At 52.5% G+C, this 19471-nt stretch overlaps 1 protein-coding gene across 1 annotated transcript in view; it reads right to left on the reverse strand.

The window, feature by feature from the left end:
• Positions 1 to 19471, reverse strand: part of UNC5B (unc-5 netrin receptor B) — a 56822-nt gene that overhangs the window by 8108 nt on the left and 29243 nt on the right. Inside the window, exons 2-8 of the mRNA XM_076338027.1 lie at positions 9981 to 10202; positions 6018 to 6161; positions 4144 to 4247; positions 3036 to 3216; positions 2301 to 2468; positions 1791 to 1955; positions 368 to 400 (exon numbers count right to left, since the gene is read on the reverse strand). Coding sequence (XP_076194142.1) covers positions 368 to 400; positions 1791 to 1955; positions 2301 to 2468; positions 3036 to 3216; positions 4144 to 4247; positions 6018 to 6161; positions 9981 to 10202 — 1017 coding nt within the window. The remainder of the gene's footprint in view (positions 1 to 367; positions 401 to 1790; positions 1956 to 2300; positions 2469 to 3035; positions 3217 to 4143; positions 4248 to 6017; positions 6162 to 9980; positions 10203 to 19471) is intronic.

Raw genomic sequence — 19471 nt, forward strand, 5'->3', positions numbered from 1 at the left:
TGGATGCCAGAAACAGGAACCCTGATGCGCCCCGGAACCCCCAACTCAAGGAAGGGAGTCCTTGTGGCGGGGGTGACGATGCCTGGAGTAGCTTTGGTGGCATGACACCGGCTGCATCATTCGTGCACCCAAGAACTGCAGGCAGCATAAGGGGGACAGGAGCAGGGGTGCAAAAGCAGGTTGTATTTATACCTTCAAGCAGAGCACGTGATTTAATGTACACAGGGGTTTTGGGGTGGGCTTTAGTTGCTCCCTCTTCCCACCCTGTCCTTCCCCAGCTGCCAAGAAGCCCTACCATGGATGCAACAGAACAAAACGAAAGCAATGCCTCGCAAAGAAACAAAATGGCCATGAAATGAGCACTTACGGTGGCTTTTGGGTTCGCTTAGAACTCTTTTATCTGTTAGGAAAAACAAAGTTAGAAAACAAAAGGTGAAGGTGGCGATGGTGAGACAGGAATGAGATGAAACAAAAGGCAGGGTATGGGGCAAGGCAGCCCGGGGGGCACAAAGAGCTGCAGTGTGTGTGGGATGGGAGAGTAGCATCGTTTCCCGGGGCATGCAGAAAGTTGGGCAGAAGTGCAGTGACAAGGACATCCCCATGCCCGGCCAGACCCTGTGTCATGGTTTAACCCGGCAGGCAGCTAAAAACCACACAGCAGTTCACTCACTTCCCCCCCCTACAGTGGGATGGGGGAGAGAATTGGGGGAGGGGAAGTAAGATTCGTGGTTGAGATAAAGACGTTTAATAGGACAGAAAAGGAAGGGAAAATAATAATAATAATAATAATAATAATAATAATAATGACGATGATAAAAGAATTTACAAAGCAAGTGATGCACAATGCAATTGCTCACCACCCGCTGACCGATGCCCAGCCAGTCCCCGAGCAGCGGCCCCCCCGGCCAGCTTTCCCCCAGTTTATGTACTGAGCATGACATCACATGGTATGGAATGTCCCTTTGGCCAGTTTGGGTCAGCTGTCCTGGCTGTGCCCCCTCCCAGATTCTTGTGCACCTGCAGCCTTCTCAGTCAGTAGAGCATGGGAAGCTGAAAAGTCCCCAACTAGTGTAAGCACCACTTAGCAGCAACTAAAACGTCAGTGTGTTATCAACATTATTCTCATACTAAATCCAAAACACAGCACTGTACCAGCTGCTAGGAAGAAAATGAACTCTATCCCAGCCAAAACCAGGACACCCTGGGGTGTGCATCCCCGGCAGCCCACCCCCAGCTAACAGGTCTTTGGGCATTTCTGGCCATGGCAGCATTAAAAGGGACAGTGGTGTCACACAGCAGCAGGTGGCAGCATCGGCTGCTCAGCCTTCAGTGTGCCCACTTACAGTGTAGCAGCACCATTATTATTATTATTATTGGTTTTTTTAATAGCTGCTGGTAGCTCCAGGGCTCCTACTGAGCAATGACCCCAGGTCAGGTGTTTTCATGGTGGGGCTGAGAAGCCCCCTGGCTTGCCCCCACTAACCACAACCAGCCTTACTTCAGCAGGGACCCCAAACCTAGTGCCGTTTCAGAAGGCTTGGTGGGACATTTAGATCCCACCAAAAATCCCCCAAACCTTTCCTTCCACCGGGTGAGAACTAGCTTTGGAAAGGGTGAGTCTGGTTAAAAAAACCTTGTTAAAGACACAATTTAAAAATCAGGTGCCAGTGGCGCTGCTGTCTGCCCTGTCAACTTGGAAGCACGGCCAACAACAGCGTGGCCAAGCGCTGGACCACCACACTCAGCATCGTCTATGGCACCGGTCCCTGCCCGCCTGCCCGCATACTCACTCTGCAGGCAGAGCCCGTCGGTGCAGTTTTTGGAGTCGAGCAGCACGCCACTGCAGTCCTTGCCACCATTGCGGGGGGCTGGGGCGGCGCACTCGCGGCTGCGCCAGTGGGTGCATTCAGTGCTGCACGCTGACCACTTGCTCCACTCTGTCCATGCGCCATCCACTGTGGGCCACCAAACACAGGCACGTCGGTACACCCCTTGGCACAGCACTGGGGCTCGTTCCCCAGTGCCAGGATGTCTCTGGCAGCAGAAAGGTGCCCATGCCCATCTCAGGGCTTCCAGAGACCTTTGGGTGTGTTATCCCAGCAAACCCAGCCCTGATGCTATCTGGGGAGGCTAAGTTGTTTCTCTGCAGACATCTTCAGCTCTTTCAGGTCTTGGCAGACTGAAAGATGCTTCAGACTGGTCTCCTGAGCCCCTGTCTCCTTGGGGAGCACCAGGAGCACAGTTGGACCATGCAACCTGGGAGACAGGCAGTGTGGACAAGGTTTCTGAACCTGCCTTACCTGGACAGAGGGTGGTGCAGGTGATCTTCTGGAAAGGCTGCCCATCGCAGAAGGAGCCGCCATTCAGCGGCGCAGGGTTGGTGCACGTCCGGGTGCGCTTCTGCCAGCCCCGGCCACAGCGGTTGTTGCAAGGAGACCACTCAGACCAGGTGGACCAGCCACCGTTCACTGCAAGAGGAGACGGACAGTGTTAACATGTCAACGGAGCCCATTTCAGCAGGGACTGGAGCTAAGCCTATGGTTCACCAGGTCCTCTGTCCTTACATCTTCTGTGACACCCTGGAACAGCTCACCCTCATGAAAAGCAAATCACGAGACTCATTCTCGCGTTGCACACCCCATGCACAAGATGCTCAAGCCTGCTTTGGTTCTTTTTCCACTTTGCAAATATTTTTGCATCTGGCCTCAGCAGATCTTTGGTTTCATAGCAAAGTTCAGCCAAATGCAGCTTTTCAGCTGCTTTGAGAGTCAAAGCAATCTGGCTGGGTTCAACCTTCACCCACCTTTGTACCCAGCCGAGAAGGCTTGCAAATACCTACACCTAATAACCTCTCCTAATAGCCTGTGCAAGCCAGTAGAGGTTCCTGTTTTGCAGACATTGGGTATTACACCTAATTTAATGCAATGCCCTGGTGGGGTTCACTCCTACCACTCCCAGAAAGTGCTCGTATTTCCGCTTGGCTTGGAGACGTGGCCAGCAGCAAAGGCCCCCTCCCCAAGAGTAAGGGCTAGTACCATAGACGATGACGGCGGCTGTGGTGCTCCGGCGCTTGGCCACAATGTTCTTGGCCATGCAGGTGTAATTAGCGGTGTCCAAGAGCCGGGCCTGCTTGATGATGAGGTTGTGATCAATGGTGATCAGGAAGTTAGTGTCCTGGGTGGGATCGATGACATCCTCATTCCTCAGCCACTCCACCTGGCAATGCAAAGGAAGGGATGAGTAAGGACGGTGATTAAGCTGAACAAGAACTGAACACTCACCCAGGAAAAGCACGTCATGGGTTTTGGTGGAAATGCCCATCCCATGTGCTCCCCACCACGAGGGTCTCCAAGGGCCCCAAAACTAAGCCAGGACTCAACTGCTTAACTAGGCTGTTTGGGAAGGGCATGAATTGATACTGGCACCGAGCATGGGTGCAGGCACGAGCAAGGACAAACGTCAGGTAAGAGGGCCTGAATTCACCAGCCCTGATGGAGAGCAACCCCCCCCCGACCAGCCTATGACCTGCCCCGAAACTCTTCCCATCTTCATCACCGAGATCACCGATGTCCTCAGCACCACAACCATTGGCTGGCCAACCTTGCCTCTGACTGTATTGATTTCTCCTTAAAAGCTGGGCCAAACCAGGCCTGACCGGGGCACGTTACTGTTGTTTTGGCCAAGGATGGGGCACTGTGGCTGCCACCAACGCTCAGCTCCTGGGGGCTGATGAAGCTGTGGGCAGAGAAAGCACCACTACTGTGCTAGGGAAATGCATCAATCATCTGGATTGACTTTCCCAGCCCTTGGCTCTTGCTTGTGACTGCTCCCCTTCAGACAAGTCATTGGGTGCTTCCTTGTTAGATCTTCCCTCTAACGGGTTAACGGCACATCAGGAAGCATGGGAGAGGTGGGTTGAGCAGGTGCTGAGGTTACATGTGTTATTAGATGTCAGAATAAAGATCCACTGCCCAAAATAAACAATTCTGCTGAATAATGAAAGCTGACGGTCTCGGTGTGAGGCCATCCATCGCAGCCGCAAGCCATCTGCAAGGACGTGCCCTGTCTCTCCCCGGCCGTGGCTGCAGACTGCTGGAAGGGGACACGCCACCGGGCATTTCCTTGCGCTGCCAAGCTGCTCACCTCTGCCTGCGGCACCCCCTCGGGTGGACGGCACTGCAGCAGGACCTCATGCTCCAGCGGGACCTCCTTGCCCAGTGGCTCCTGGTCGAAGTTCTTCCGCAGGTCTGGGGCAGGGGAAGGAAAACCCAGGGGTTACCAGCCTGCTGAGGAAACAGGGCAACCCACAAAACCCTGGGGGGGAGAGAGCATCGCCTCATCACCAGGAGCCCACGAATAGGGATATCACTCTGGTGTAACACAGCTGGAACAAAACATGTCCTGGGAGAAAGGAGGCAAAGAAGCATCTTTCCAGGATGGATTTGGGACAGCACGTGGTGCTCGAGGACAATGCCTTTCCTCCTTCATGCACTTGCAAGCTTATACCCCCTCCTGTCTTTTACTTTTGGGGCTAAACCTCAGCTTAACCACCGTTTCTTTCCCCTTCTGGGCTCTCTACACCAGGACCCTTCTCTATTGAAGGGGGAAAAAACAAGATTTGCAGAACAGCTTGGCTCCCACATTGGCGCCAAAGTGAATGCCCAAATTTCAGGGCTACAGGGGGTTGTTGCTCAGCTCTGCCCCAGTTGGTCCTGGCTGAGCCACATCCCCAGACTCGCTGGAAACCCAGACATTGCACTCCAGTGCCGAAATGGGGAACGGCTGCTGCTGAAAAGCCAGACTCACTCACCAAGGGGCTGGCCAGTGCTTTGGGGAAGGGTGAGAAGGGAGAAGCCCAGCACAGCCCCCAGAGATGTGGGGGACACGGCAGGGTCCCGCTCCAGAGCCTTCAAAGGAGCAGAAGCATCACTAGGTGGTGCTGCAATCCTCTGCTACAGCACCCAGCCCTCTACAGCTGCGGCTCCCGCTTGTGCAGGGCAGTGAACCCTCGGTTCATCCCATCTGCTCGGCTCCAAGAAACACCAAACCCTGGCTGGGGCCGGACAAAAGGGCTCCCTCAGCAGCCAGCCCTGTGCCTCATAACATTTTCCCCATTCAGATGAAATCCTTCAGCAGCATAGCTGATTCACCAGCCCCCTGCGTTTTGGATAACATGCTGGATTATTAGCCCTCTAATAGCAAAATCTGTTTACGACTAGGGAAGCCTGGTTGTTCTCCTATAGCTTTGCCATCTCATTTGCTAAAAGAGCAAATTCAGCCAGGTAACAGCCTGATTAACTCGCCCTTAATCAGGCTGACACCCACAAACAGCAGCTTAGAGAAGTGACATATGACAGCAGGGACTCCAGGGACACGGAGTCGCTGATTCAGGCAAAGCATGCAAGGTGCTAACCATTGGGTTATTAACGATAATGAAGCACCAGGAAGAGCTGAGCACACTGATGGGCAATGCGGTATTAACCCAGCTAGTGCCACGGCCTCTCGCCCAGGCAGGTCGGGACAACGCCTGCTCAGATGCAAAGCCAGAGCTGGGATGGGGAGCTAAGACCAGGGCCATCCAGCAAGGATGGGTCACCTCCAACTGATCAAAAAGCACTGCTTTCAACAGGAAGCCAACTTTTAGACACAGCCAACCCCACTCAGCTGCACCCACCGTGTCTCGGGGGTCGTGGGAAGCCGTGAATGAACAGCCTGGCCGCTATTTCAGCTGGTGTTGCTGCCAGAAGCAGCACACACCTGGCTTGACAACACTGCTTTTTTAGCCTGGGACCCAGGGTCACACCTCAGGCTTTGCAAACGATTTCTAAATCGGTGGATTGTACCCTCTGGAAACCTTTTAGGGCCCTCAAAGTGGAAAAGAAAGTGGGAGAAGCATTCATTTAAACAAAACAAGAACCAAGGCAGTGCAAGCAGGTGAACACAGCTCTTGCAGAGGGACAGGGAGCACTGCCGGAGTGGTCGTGCCTGAGCAAGCACTACATGTACCGGGCACTTACATGCTATGCGGACATATGCCCTGCGGCTCTTCGTGGTGCCTGCGGAGCTCCAGGCCACGCACTGGCACCAGTAATCTTCTAAGCCGAAGAGCTCTTCCACCTGCTGCCGGGAGACCTCGATCTGCACCTCCCGCACCAGCATCCCTGGAAGGGGACAGAGGGACAGCATTCAGCTTGGCAGTAGCACCCAGGAGGAGGGAAACTAAGGCAGCACCCAGGAGGAGGGCTGCTGGATGCACAAAGCTCGAGGGCAGAGGCAGTGGGTTGGAGGCATGTCAGAGGCATCCAGGTTTGGCACCTCTGCAAATCACAGACTGTTGCCTCCGGAGGGTGACTTGAAGCCGAAGCCAGGGCAATGGCTCATGTGGAGGAGTCTTTTTCATTTTTCCCCTGTCCAGCTAGGCAGGACCAGGACCTCTTGACCATTTCAAGAGGCATCACTCTCCTCCGCCAGCCCTCTCCCCCAGCACCGATGTCCCCATCCCTGCCCCCCTGCCCAGACCCCTTCCCACCCGCCAGGTTTGAAGGATGCCTCGAAGGCTTTGCTGTGGGGAGAAACCATCTCTGTCAGCTGCCGTTTAAATACAAATATAACAAGACAAATAAAAGATCTTAAGGAAATCTTCGCTGGGTGAAAGACTGGCTGAATGGCCGGGCCCAAAGAGTTGTGGTGAATGGAGTGAAATCCAGTTGGTGGCCGGTCACAAGTGGTGTTCCCCAGGGCTCAGTATTGGGGCCAGTTCTGTTTAATATCTTTATCAATGATCTGGATGAGGGGATTGAGTGCACCCTCAGTAAGTTTGCAGATGACACCAAGTTGGGCGGGAGTGTTGATCTGCTCGAGGGTAGGCAGGCTCTGCAGAGGGACCTGGACAGGCTGGATCGATGGGCCGAGGCCAACTGTATGAGGTTCAACAAGGCCAAGTGCCGGGTCCTGCACTTCGGCCACAACAACCCCATGCAGCGCTACAGGCTTGGGGAAGAGTGGCTGGAAAGCTGCTTCGGCTCGCCTGAAGCATCAACCCCACACGGCGTTCCCATCGCCAAGGGCGGAAGGGACTCGGGGCTTACTTTTCCTTATTTTCAGCAATACCTGCCCTTTTTTTGCAGCTTCTATTTATAAAAAGGCCTCAAGTTCATGGCAATAGAGAGCCACGTACTCCCCAGCTGTAATTTTGTTAGCTCGCTCCCAGTGCTGCGAGGAGCAATTACTGTCTCTCTGCCACCTTCCTGTGGAATAGCTGACAAACGCGCACCAAGGAAATACAATTTATTTTGCCACTATTAAGGGGGAAAAAAAACAAAAAAGAAAAGGCATTTGGGCCAAGCACTTTTGGAAAAATCAGGGCTCTCAGAAGGACCCAGGACTGAGATGACTCAAAACCATCTCGTCTCTCTGGAAAGCCCTGGTGGGGTGGGTTGAGCAGCCCTGGAAAGGTGGGGAGCATCCTGCAAATGCCCTGCTATCTCTGTAACCCCTGAAAGCAAAGCCTACCCAAAATTGTAGGCTGAGCTTACAGCTCACAGGAGTGACTACTTAAATGGCTTACCGGCATCCAAACACAGCTGCTCTTACCGACCGTCCCCTTTCGTCTAGCTGAATTATCCTCTCTGACTTGGCCTATTTTTGCTTTCTTCCGCATGAAATGTTTCGGATCAGACGCAGTCAGAGCATTACCGAGCCCAGCTCATTCAAGACACGTCATCTTAAAAGTTGCTTTTTCTTTTTTAAAGGTCTATTCTCCCAAGCTTAAGGATACTTAAAAAGCCACAAACACCTAACTGTGTTAACCCATCGCTTCGTGGCCAGCTCTCCCCTGTGTCCTTTGCAGTAGCTTTCCCTACGAACAGCAGGCGCTGCAAATGCAGACTTTTTAGCACAGCAAACCACTTTGGTTCCAGCTCCCTTTCTCAGGGTAGCTGCTGGGCAGATATGCCCACACCGGCAGAGTTTTACATGCACGGTATCACCTCCGTACCGAAGGTATTATCGGTTTGTTCACTGATAGCAGCAAGAGCATCCTTGAAGCCTGCGTGAAGAAGGCGTGCACTGTTTCTTCCCCAAATTGCTGGTACATGTTCTGCATCTGCAGACTGGGATCTGAGAGGGAGATGCTGGCCCAAAGCAAATGAGTCCCCCCTACGGGATGAGTACCCCCTAAAACAGGGTAAGCTCCTGCTGCACAGCCTTTCTGCTCCCTTTCTGCTATGTTTTCTCCAGCCTGTTTTGCTCAAGAGTTGCATAAGGCAGGTTATTTGGTAAGGGGTATTCACCCAGGAGGTGGATCAAGCAGTGCGGCCAGAAATATAGTGCTTTTTCCACGCTGCACATCGCTAAGCCATGAAACTCCCTGCTACAGGATGCTGGGGCAACCCGGAGGAGAAATAAGTCCTAACAGCATTTAGACACATTAACAGGGGAAGAATCCATGCGGGGCTGGACCACACTGCTAAGATATCGCCGCTGGACCAGGGAGTCCCTAATCACAGACTGCAGGAAGCTGGGAGGGTAACAGAGCGGGGTCCATCACTCCATCCTTGTCCCGGTTCAATGCTCTTCCTCTATGTACCCACCACTGCCGCACGTGGGGCGCACGAACCTTTGGCTTGACCCAGCACAGCCACATGTTATAAATAAATTAATAACCCCTCGATGAAGGCTGCTCGGTCACTAATCAGCCCTGACTTAGCCCTAGAGCGGTGAGGGTTTCAAATCTGGCCTCCGCAAGAGCTGGGAGGTGGAGATGCACCCTGAAAAAGAGAAACGGCGTTGCCAGTGCTCCCGACAGCCTCCAGAGAAGCAAGGGGACAGCCTTCCCGTGCATTTTTGACCATCCTTCACAAAGAGATCGTCTGGAAGAAAAACACCCCAGGAACAGATGAAGCAGCTTTAGGAGGAAAGGCTCAAAAAGCCACAGGGAAAAGAAATGATCTCCTCTTTGCAGAACAGGTTCAGAGATGCACCCAAGCAAGGACGGGCTTACGGCTAGCACTGGATGATGCTGAGGAGATGCTGGGGAAGGACAAGGCTGGGGAAAAAAATAGGGATGCCGCAGGCTCAGGGATTTGCAGAGAACAGATCTTACATAAGAAACATGATCATTTGCCTCCCCTCCTGATCAGGCCACGAGTACCAAAATTGGTGCAGAAAAGATGGGAGCTGAGCTAAAGCATCCTCATTTTAGCAAATCTACTTGATTACATGATATATCAAACCCCCACACCTTGTTCTCATGCCAGGACGTTTCAAAGCACAGGGCAAGCAGCTCTGCAGAGCCCAGTCCCAGGGAATAAGACACCCCCTAAGACGCCTAAACCACCTTTGTGCCCCCCATTTCAGGCAGCCAGAGGCTGACTTGTCCTCTGAGGCAGGGGAGAGCTCATCTGCCATTAAAAGGCATTTCAAATCCTACCTGCAAATGTTCTCATTACCCATTAAATATCTAATCCCTTTGCAAACCTGGGTAAGCTGCTGGCCTTTGCCACCCCTCATGGCAATGACTCCTATGTGTTGATTAGGCGTTTTGTAGGAAGGCGTTTCTTTTTTTTAATCAGTTTTAAATGTGCTGCCTTTCAAATCCCATTTAACAACCCCAAATCCTGCAAAAGGGTAAGCATGCAAGCATGCAGGCTCACTTCCCCAAGCTTCTGTGGGATGTGGTGACCAATACCATCATCATGCCTTCATCAATGGTCTGGAAGGGGACAGGTCCTCTACTAAAATTCACCGATGATACAGAAAGAGAGAGAAGCTGTGCATGGACCAAGGAGGTGGGAAACATACAAAAGTGACCTCATGAAATTGCAGTCACCTGGGAATGATAAAAATGAAACAAAGAGACCCATTGGTCTACCTGGAGGAGAATCATCTCCAGCGCGGCTGTGCAAGAGAAAAGGGCAGAAGCACCTGGAAAGAAGAGAGGGGAAGGGCAGGCAGGGGGATGCCAGGGTGAGTTCGCTCACCAGTGACCTCGTCCAGGCTCTCCTTGGTGACGTGGTCGTTCTGGTTGACCCACTCCCCGTTGCACTTGAAGTAGATCTGGGTGGCAGGGTTGGCGCGGCAGACGAGCTCCACAGGCTTGTTCTTCACGATGTAGGCGTCCTGCGGCTCCAGCAGAAAGTGAGGGAGGGTCTCCGCCGGGGCCGAGGGGAAGGAGTCGGGCAGCACATCACTGTACTCCAGCCCTGCCAGGGGAGCAAGAGGGTCGGGAGGTGCCGTTAGTCCCGTGCCAGCGGGGACACAACTCCTGCCTACACCGCTTAATCCCTCCCTTTCCTTTCCAGGACTGCCCAACACATGGTGACATCACCAGCAGCCCCTGCTAAGGATGCTCAAAAAAGCAAAAGAGGGCTGGAGGCTCCCAAAAAAAAGAAAAGCAAATCTCTGCTAGCTAGAGAGCTGCTGCTGCGGGGCGCATCCCACCCAGGCTGCTTTCACCTGGGTACCAGCCCTCCCATCCATACTCCGAGTCCTGGCCGACACCAAAGCCTGGGTGATCTCGCTAGAAGAGACCACCAGGAAAAAAAGAAAAACAAACCCAAGTCCCGGGATGGTGACGGGGACACAGAGAGGCTCTGGAGAAGCAGACACTTGCAGAAATGCCTCTGACATTGGGGACTGAGGCATGCAGATGGGGATGGGATGAGATGGGATGCCACCCTACCTCCCCCCTGGCATTCACCTCCACACCACCTCTTTCTGCAGGGCTCCCTGCATGAGTGTGAAAGCAGAGGGGCTGGTGTGTCCCCCTCCCAAGCTTCCCTTCTGACAGCCCTGAGGAATGCGTGAGCGTGCTCTGAGCAAAACACCGGCAGGGCTTGTGCTGGGAACGCTGACCATGACCACGGCACAAATCACACACATTCTGCTCTTTGCTGGAGCCGTGTTTGGGATCCCACCCCCCACCGGCGCTCAGATCTCAGCAAGGGCTGGGGGGGGGGCACCAGCAGCCCCTGCCAGCACAGCCCACAGGGACCAGCCATCTGCCCACTGCAGGTGAGCGATCGCTTCCAGCCCAGCCACCTCCAGAGAACATCACCCAAAAATGCAATCACAATTCACACTATCCCGCTCCAGAAACCAGAGGGGGTCAGTGCCCTGGTGATCTCCATCTTCCTGCTTGTTTGCTCTCAAAACCAAGTTCATTGCAAAAATAACCAGGAGAAGAGGTCACATCTGGTCAGGCCAGGCCAAGAAAAGTCTTGAAAAGGGGTAAGCACCTTAGGGCTCACCCAGGGACATAACCCCTGAGACCCATGAGTAGCAGTAGCCTCATGGTGGCTCATGCCCAGCACCGTCTTGAGAACATGCTGTGACTGACACCGAGGAGCATATGCAGCATCCAACACAGGAAACCTGTTTCCAACCATTTTGCCCATAATGATCAAACCCAAATATTGCAGGACTGATAAAATACATACACGCACTGGGGTGCTACTGCTTAACCTGTTGTTTCTGGGCAGCTCGCTAGGAGTCAGGTCACACCACGAGGCTTTGTTTTTTTTTTTTTTACACCTAAAAGAGTTATGAGCTTTTCCTCCTCCTCCTCTCTTCCTCCAGCGAGAGCTGTGATTCTCAACTCCAGGCACTGCAGGAAAACAGTAAATATCCCCAGCCCCGTGATAACATCTCCGGAGCTAGCAAGGAAGAAAGAAGCCCACTCCCTTCATCACCCTTGGCAAGGAGCAGCGCTGCACAGAGAGGATCAGAGAATCCTGAGATGTAAGGAGAAGAAGAAGAAAAAAATAATCAGATGCGTCAAGAAAACAAGATGACCAAGCTGCCTCCTGAGCAAAAATCAGTGAGGGAAAAAAAAATACACGAGGTCAGTCGTTTAAAATCCATTTACAAAAATTGACTTTCCATTTCCATTTAACACAGCACTAAGGGAGAGCGGTAGGACATTTGTCATAATCCATTAACTGCTCTTTTGGAAACAATGAATTAAACTCCGGGCTAATTTCTCTCTCTCTGGCTGGCTCTTCCCCACCTCTCCACCGCTGGCCACTTCCTCCCCCATCTCATTTGCAGACCTGTAATTTTCCCAGCGCCCCGCCGCAGGCAGGGGGACAGGGGCGTGAGGAGGTGCAAGCCCCCCACCGTCAACTGTCCCACACTTCTCCCTGTGCCTGCATCAGGCCACTGGTCCTGCTCCCCTCTCCTGCTGAGCAGCCTCTTACCTGTATCAGAGCAGCAAATATAGCTTTTTTTCTTTTCTAACTTACTATTCAATTTTGCATCCACTGAGTTGTTGTTTTGTTGGGGGTGGGTGGTGGTTGTTTTTTTTTTTTAATTTAAACTGCTTCGATGCCACAAACCTAAATTCCCTGGCAAAGGGGCCTGGCAGGAGATAATCCAACTGGCAACGGAGACAGCCAACAAAACTTCACTCACAGGCTCATGTAAAAACCTCTCTGAAATGACGCTCTCCGCATCCCTGCAGCGTGCAGCCTGCAGAGTGGGACCTGAGCTCGGCAGCCAGGAAAGGGCGCAGGTAGCGCGTGAGTTGCCGAGCATCCTCCAAAAACCGCTGGCACGATGCCCAGGGGGCTCACTCGCCACCCATCCCAGGGCAAGGATGGCTCCCGGGCTTTGTTTTACAGCTCTAAGAGCAGGCTGGTTTAGAAGGCAGGTTTGCTATAAGGAATGTAAACACTCGAAGCCCATTAGTCTCTTGGCAGAGTGGAGCCCCCCTCCACTGCCAGCCCTGCCCCAGGCCAGTGCCAGTGTCTCCCAGGTACCGCAGAGGGCAGTGGCAGAGACAATAACTACTCCAAGATATATTATCCCTGCCTGTAACGCGGGTATGAAGCTCCCCATTAAGTTTTTCTTCAGCTTTTTTTTTTCTTTTCTTTCTTCCTGTTTTTTTTGTTTTCTCCCCACGCCAGGTGTAACACCCCAGGATGCAGGCAAGGAGTCCTGCAGCCCGCCCGGCACTGTAAGGGTGACCCGGGAGGACCTGACATCCCCAAAGAAGGTGATTTTCGGAAGGACCTTCCTCTTTGGAGCTTGCCTCTTGGCAAGGTGACACCCCGAAGTGCACACGTCCCCTGATCCAAAACTGTGGACAAGGAGAGGTCCCCCTCTGGCAGCCAACACCAAAGACGTTTTCTCCCACCCCACCACCACTTTGGTGATGCTAAACGAGACTTTAGGTCATCCGAGAGGGACTGGGAGCGAGGAGGGGACAAGTCATGGCCCGATGGGGATGAAAGTTGCAGATTTGTGACTCGCCCATGATCATCTGCAGTGGGATGGGTGATGCTCTGGGCTGCAGTGGGAGCCATCTCAGTACCCCAGCACAGGGTTCAGGGCTGAAACTCTACCAGCAGTACTGAAAACCCGCTGACCCCCCCATTGATGGGTCCCATCCAGCCCTCTGCCCCTAGAGAGGGTCTGCCCAAATCTGTGCTGGGGGTCTCAAGCTCAACGCTTCAGGTTTCTTCTCCAAGGGGGCACAGTGAGTTTGGGGATGAGGGTGGTGGAACAGGATGATCTCCCCAGCCTCGGCCAGATCCAGAATCTGCTTTCGGTGGCAATAAAAACCTGCTCAGTTTAAGGTTTGAACCCCCAAAACCCGAACTTTTAAAGCTAGGAGCCGTAGAGCCCCAACCCCACGGTTCCCCCAGGCTCCTGCCTGCTCATGGACAGGAGCAAAGCAAGGGGGAGGTTGATTTCTCCATCCAGAAACCAGCCCCACACAGCCGAAGAAAAGCATTTGCAGCTGGGCAGGGCATTTGGCTCCAGCACAATACAGCCGCTGGTATTTAAATGCACTGGGGAAGAATTAAGGCAGAGGAACAACGGGGACTTTGGATGAGAAAAGGGAGGAGAACCATGCTGGGCACATTTATCATAAGCTATCAACCCGGCCTTTCATCCCCCCTCCTGATGCCCGGCCACCCGCCGCATGGGAAACCTCTCGCTCTGCTAAGGCTCATGGGGGGCCCCCCAAAAAATCCATGTACAGTCAGTGGGGGGGAAAGCACACCCACTCATGCCATGAGGATGAACGAGTGCTGCTCCTGGCTGCCCTGATTATCCAGCAGCAACTGCAAAATACAAAAAAGAAAAGCACCTTCTCGGTGGTGCAGCACCATCACCTCCATGCTGTCCTTCCCCCATAGGACAGGGGGGCAAATAGCTCCAGCACAGCAAGGACAAGGTGCTGTCGGTGCCAAGATTAAAAGAGCAGAGGATGGAGAGGTTGGGGAAAGGTTTTGGTCCGCTCCAGTGTAATAAGGACATTGATAAATGGCCCCATAAAGGCAGGAGAGGGTATCCTCTGCTAGGACAACCTTCCCCTGCAATGGTCTTGCATAATACTATTATTATTATATTATGGCTGCATTATATATATAATATATAAGAAATGTTGCAAGAAGCAGGTCTCTGGCTTCTCCAGGCTGGACAGCCAACCTCAGGTTGGGGGTATGCACTGGGACATTTAGACGGTTTTAGTACCAGTGAAGACCTTGTCAGCAGGAGGGTTCACATGGGTGCTTGCAAGGAGCTGGCCATAAGCATCACCCTTGGGAAAGGATGGTTTAATCCCCACGTGCACGGAGGCCACTTCTGCTTTGCCCAACACTGCTCTGATCCCACCTGAGGTGACAATTTGGCCCATTGACTGCAGGAGCAGCATGTGCAAGAGCAACACTTTTGCATGATAAGCCAGAGAAGGAGCCCTGCACAGCTGGGATTTCCAGTACTGCAATCAGACAAGCAATAAAACTCCCAGCAGCGACAAACTAATAAATATTTGAGAGTGACTGTAATCATCTCCCTGGCAGACATCTACAGGGGGTTCCCATCTGCCAGCTTCCCTCCTTCCCACTGGAGGTGGGTGCCTGCTTCTCAGCTCCCTTTTGGGGTTTTTTTTGGAAGTCCCAGGCTGTCAGCATCCCACAGTCTTCCACTATTCGGGGCACGCGGTCAGGTGCTGCGGCAAGACGTGCTACAGGCCAGGCTGGAGCACTGACTTCAGTACTGTATCTGTATTTGGGGAAGAGAGGCAAGGAGCAGGCAGCTCTGGGCTCCACCTGCGGGACCAAACCCTGAAGCCCCAAGGATGAGCATGGAAGGAGCAGTGAGACGGAAAAGGGAGGAGGGGAATAGGTACCGACGACTTCTTTCCTCTCCAGCCTCCTCTCCCCCGTCCCTCATCGCACATTTTAATCTGATGGGGTTGAGCTGGATTATCTGCAGCATCTGTTCCCTGGGGGGTGACTTGCAGATGTTTGCAGCTAGCATTTGCAATTCGGTTGAAGATCGATGACCCCAACCAACCAACACCACCAGCCTGCACCGGGAGCAGCACCTGAGCCAGGGTCAAGCATTAACCCCCCCTCCATCACCCAAAACACATGGCACAAGGGATGACGAGTCCAGAAAGCAATTCCCCTCACAGCAATGGCAGAACAAACCTCCACAGGAAAGCGTTAAAATCCTCTCTCCTGCAATTGTTATCCCTCCAAATATTTGCAAGATTACAGGAACATTAGTGGCATCGAAGCTGGGATGCCTGGGCTTCTCCACCAAATCTCAGTGGCGGTGGGCGCTTAACCCCTTCTGCCTCCATCTCCCCCCATTCATGTCTGTCTCAGGGCGAGCGCTATTTCATGTGAAGGCCTGAGAGGCAACAGTTAAACCCATTTCTACCCATTCCCGCCTGCCGGGTGGGTAGAAATCCTCCTGTAGAAATGAAAAAAAATATGACAGCTTATCTCCAGCACTGGAGGAGGAGAGCCGCCTGCCTTCCCAACCCGCCCCCCAGCTCCAGAGGCTGAGCTGGCAGGGATGCTCTGGCCATGGCCCGAGGAGGTGTCTTAAAGGCTGGAGCGGGGCTCTCCCCCCACCCCAAGTCCCCTCCTATTGTTTCCAGGGGAAACGTATGAACAGACTCATTTAGGAATTGTTGCCATTTAAGCTCCAGCAAATTGTGGTGCCAGAACCATGGCATGGCTCACTCCCATGCCAGGATGCCCACCAAACCGAGGACATCTCCGCTGCAAGCCCTAGAGGGATGCGGAGGCATCCCCACCCAAGAGAGGGTCATCACATGGGATGCAGTCCTCATCCCACCACATTTCAGTCCATCCCGGAACTCAGAGGGAGCCAGCATCACCGGTCTGGGGCTGCCCAGTTCCCAAGAGCTTCCCATTGCAGACTGCCCTCCTGGGATAATTTTGGGTCCAGCAGTAAAACATAGCTAAGCTTTTCCTCCTAAAAGCACCCTGACAATCCTCTTTCCCCAAAGCATCATCCTCTCTTCCCCAAGCATCCCCTTCTCCTCTTTGCTCTGCTCCGCATTGCACAAATTCAGCCTCTCGCACACCGGTGTGGTCTCCCAACACGAAGCCCCATCACCAAGGAGGTGCCCGCAGATCATAGCAGCTTCAAAGGCAAAGTCTCCATGAGGCAGAGCAGTGCCGTGCAAAGCCATGGCCCAAAACCCCTTCTCCAGGGATGCATCTGATGCCCCAAAACAAAGGGTGTCGCTGAGGATGGGTTTGGAAGATTTGAAGCCACTTGCACTGAGTGAAGCTTCCTCCCCAGCTCTGTCCCTGCTGCCTCCTTGCACAGAGCCTGCAAAATTTTGTGCCTTCAAAACCCTCTGATTTGTTTAAAGTGGGCTGAGACGCGAGCTGTGAAGCGCTGATGAAAATGAGATGCAGGGGATGTAACGGGCCCTCAGCACTGCCGTCCCGAGGGCTGCCATCACCTCCGAGTCCTTGCTTGCAGCTTGCTGATGTAACCCCCCAGCCTCATTAACTCAGCACAGCGCTCGTTAACATCTCTCTCTGTGGGAGGACCAAGAGGACAGGATGAGATGGACCTGAGCTGCCCACAGAGCCAGCCTCAGGAGGCCAAAAACTGAGCATGGGATAGCTGGGGGAGGCGGGGAAAGGAGAAACACCAGTACCCAGCACCTCATCTCCAGCCTGGAGCAAGGCTGGGTTTTGAGGTCAAAAAGCCACAGGGAATATCCAGCCATTGATGTGCTCATGGGGTGCCCATCTCTGTGGCATCTGACACCTCCCCCAAGCACACGCAATGGTAACTCAGCAAAGGCAGGACCACAAAAACACAGCACTCAACATGTTGCCGTGTTCAACCCTCGCCACCAGTGGTGTGCTGGGGTCTGCAGAAGGTGTTGCTCTACCTTGGGGTTGTGCATTTATAGGGTTTTCCTCTCCACCCCCCCAAAAAGCGGAGCCCACCCCTCCCGCTCCCACCAGCCCGGAAAGCACCTGCAAGCCTGGTTGTATGGGCTGAGTTTGGGGACCCCCTCCCCCCCCATATGGAGCAGAGGACTCAGGGGCAGCACGGACAGACTGACACGCTGCAAACCCCCTTGTCTCCCTCTATGCAACACAATAGAGCCTCTCTATTGTCACCAATCTTTTATTAATAACTACATTTGGAAAGAACCACTTAACGTTTTTCCCAAAGCATCTCTGCCTGACAAACCAGCTCATTTTCCTCCATTGATTGCCCTTTCCCAGGAGTTTTACGGTCCCTTTGCATCCCTTCCTGCCAAACTTGGCATCATCCCCCGGGGTAAATCCAGCCACGAGCGAGCCCCATCCCTCCATCCCATCACCTCCAGCTCCTCCTGGAGCCCACCCAGCCCAGGACAGGGGACACCAGGGACAGACAGACACTAGGACAGCATTTCACAGTGGCATCCCAAACAGGTTAGCAGATCCCCAGCCTGGCGGCAGGCAAATGTTATAATTAGAGAGCATTCCTCCCCAGCGCAGGTAATGAGGGGGTGCGCCCAGCCAGCCCTAATTACACCCTTGGAAAAAAATAAGCAGATTCCTCTCCCAGCCAAATGAAAAGCCTATAGCCGGCCTCCCTCGCTGAGCACCTTTATTAAACCGGGACTGGATGGGAAGGGGGAAAAAAAAAACAGAAAGCAAAGTCTGTGCTGAGAAAAGGGTGGGAAGAAAGAGCTGGGCAGCACCAAGGGTATTTTTGCATGCAACGGCCTTATCAATCAAAAACCACTTCACCTGACCAAAAAAAAAAAAAAATCATCTCTTTAACTAAATCCCCAGATCAGGCTTTTGCAAGCAACCTGAGAGGAAAACTAAAAGCAGGGTGCCCTCGCACAGGGCGTCCTGCCAGAGCATCCCTGCATCACCACAAGCCACGGTGGCTATAAGGGTCTGACCCAAATCCTGATCACCGCCATCCCCGGAGGAGAAACACCCAGGCTCTGCCAGCAACTTCCCTTGCTGGGAGTTCAGAGGAGAGAGATTTATCTTGTTGATTATGCATTACGCCGGAGTATTTATGGAGCCACTACTCTTTTGTTTATCTTTATGATTATGATAATCGAAGGCGAAGCCTCCTGAGAAGTGTAAACAGCTGAGATCCCTTATGGTACGAACCTCTTCATTTTTCATTATATGGATTTATAACACAGCACAGGCAGATTGGAGTAAATTGTTCCTTATTTCTGGTTTTAACAAAGCGGAGCTGTGAGCCTCACGAATCCCCGTAAATACCCACGGAAAGGAGAATGAATTAAAAAAAAAAAGGAAAGAAAAAAGGAGGAATTATGTAGCAAATCCCCGTTACACTCTATTGTGCTTGCTTCTTTTGTGCTATTTTACACATTTCCTTCAGGGAAGCGGTTATGTTTGAAAACTATCTCCAAATTTCATCTAGCACTGGTTCTTGTTATGGGCATGGACACTTTTCTTTGTGCTATTTTAATTCCATTGTCGCGGTACTCTTGTATAGTTTGTTCTGTTTACTGAGCTACAGCGTTATTTTTAATGGATATAATAATTATATGAACTTTTATTTATTTGCTTTGGCTCATAAAAGAAAAAAGCCAGCAGCGGATAATGCGGTAATATGCTGTTTATTCACATGTACGGCGTGTACTGTGTTTCTGTTGTGAAAAGAATAATAATTTCAACAAGAAAAGAGAGAAGGGAAAAGAAAACAGGGAACAAACTGGGACTTGTTGCCCCGGCTAACGCTAGAAAGTCCAAGGAATTATTAATTATCATTCAAACTGCAGTAAATCAAGTGCAAGATGCAATCTCTCCCTGGAAAAAAAAAAGGGTCTCCTGTTCAAATGAGCAATGCAGTTTTAAAATGCTAACTCCGTGAGAAAGAAAGTTGCTGGTTTCGCAGACAGAAAGCGATTTCCCCTTCGCCCAAATTACATACATATTTAAAAATGTAAATTCCCCAGCATTCCCCTTGAGAGTACAATTTCCAGGCGGCTGTTTTGCAATGGTGGGTTTTTTTTTTCCCTCAACGTGCAAATCTGGAGGCGACCGCCTCGGCTTCGGGCACGAAAAGCAACTTTAAACCAGCAGCAAGTGGGACTGTGAACCGCCTGGTGCTCCTCAGCAAGAGGAGGATGCCCTGCTGCCCACCAGGCATCCCAGCTCCAAGCATCCCTCCCTGGATACGCACATCACAC

Source organism: Aptenodytes patagonicus, chromosome 5 (genome assembly GCF_965638725.1).
Source record: "Aptenodytes patagonicus chromosome 5, bAptPat1.pri.cur, whole genome shotgun sequence".
NCBI lineage: Eukaryota > Metazoa > Chordata > Aves > Sphenisciformes > Spheniscidae > Aptenodytes > Aptenodytes patagonicus.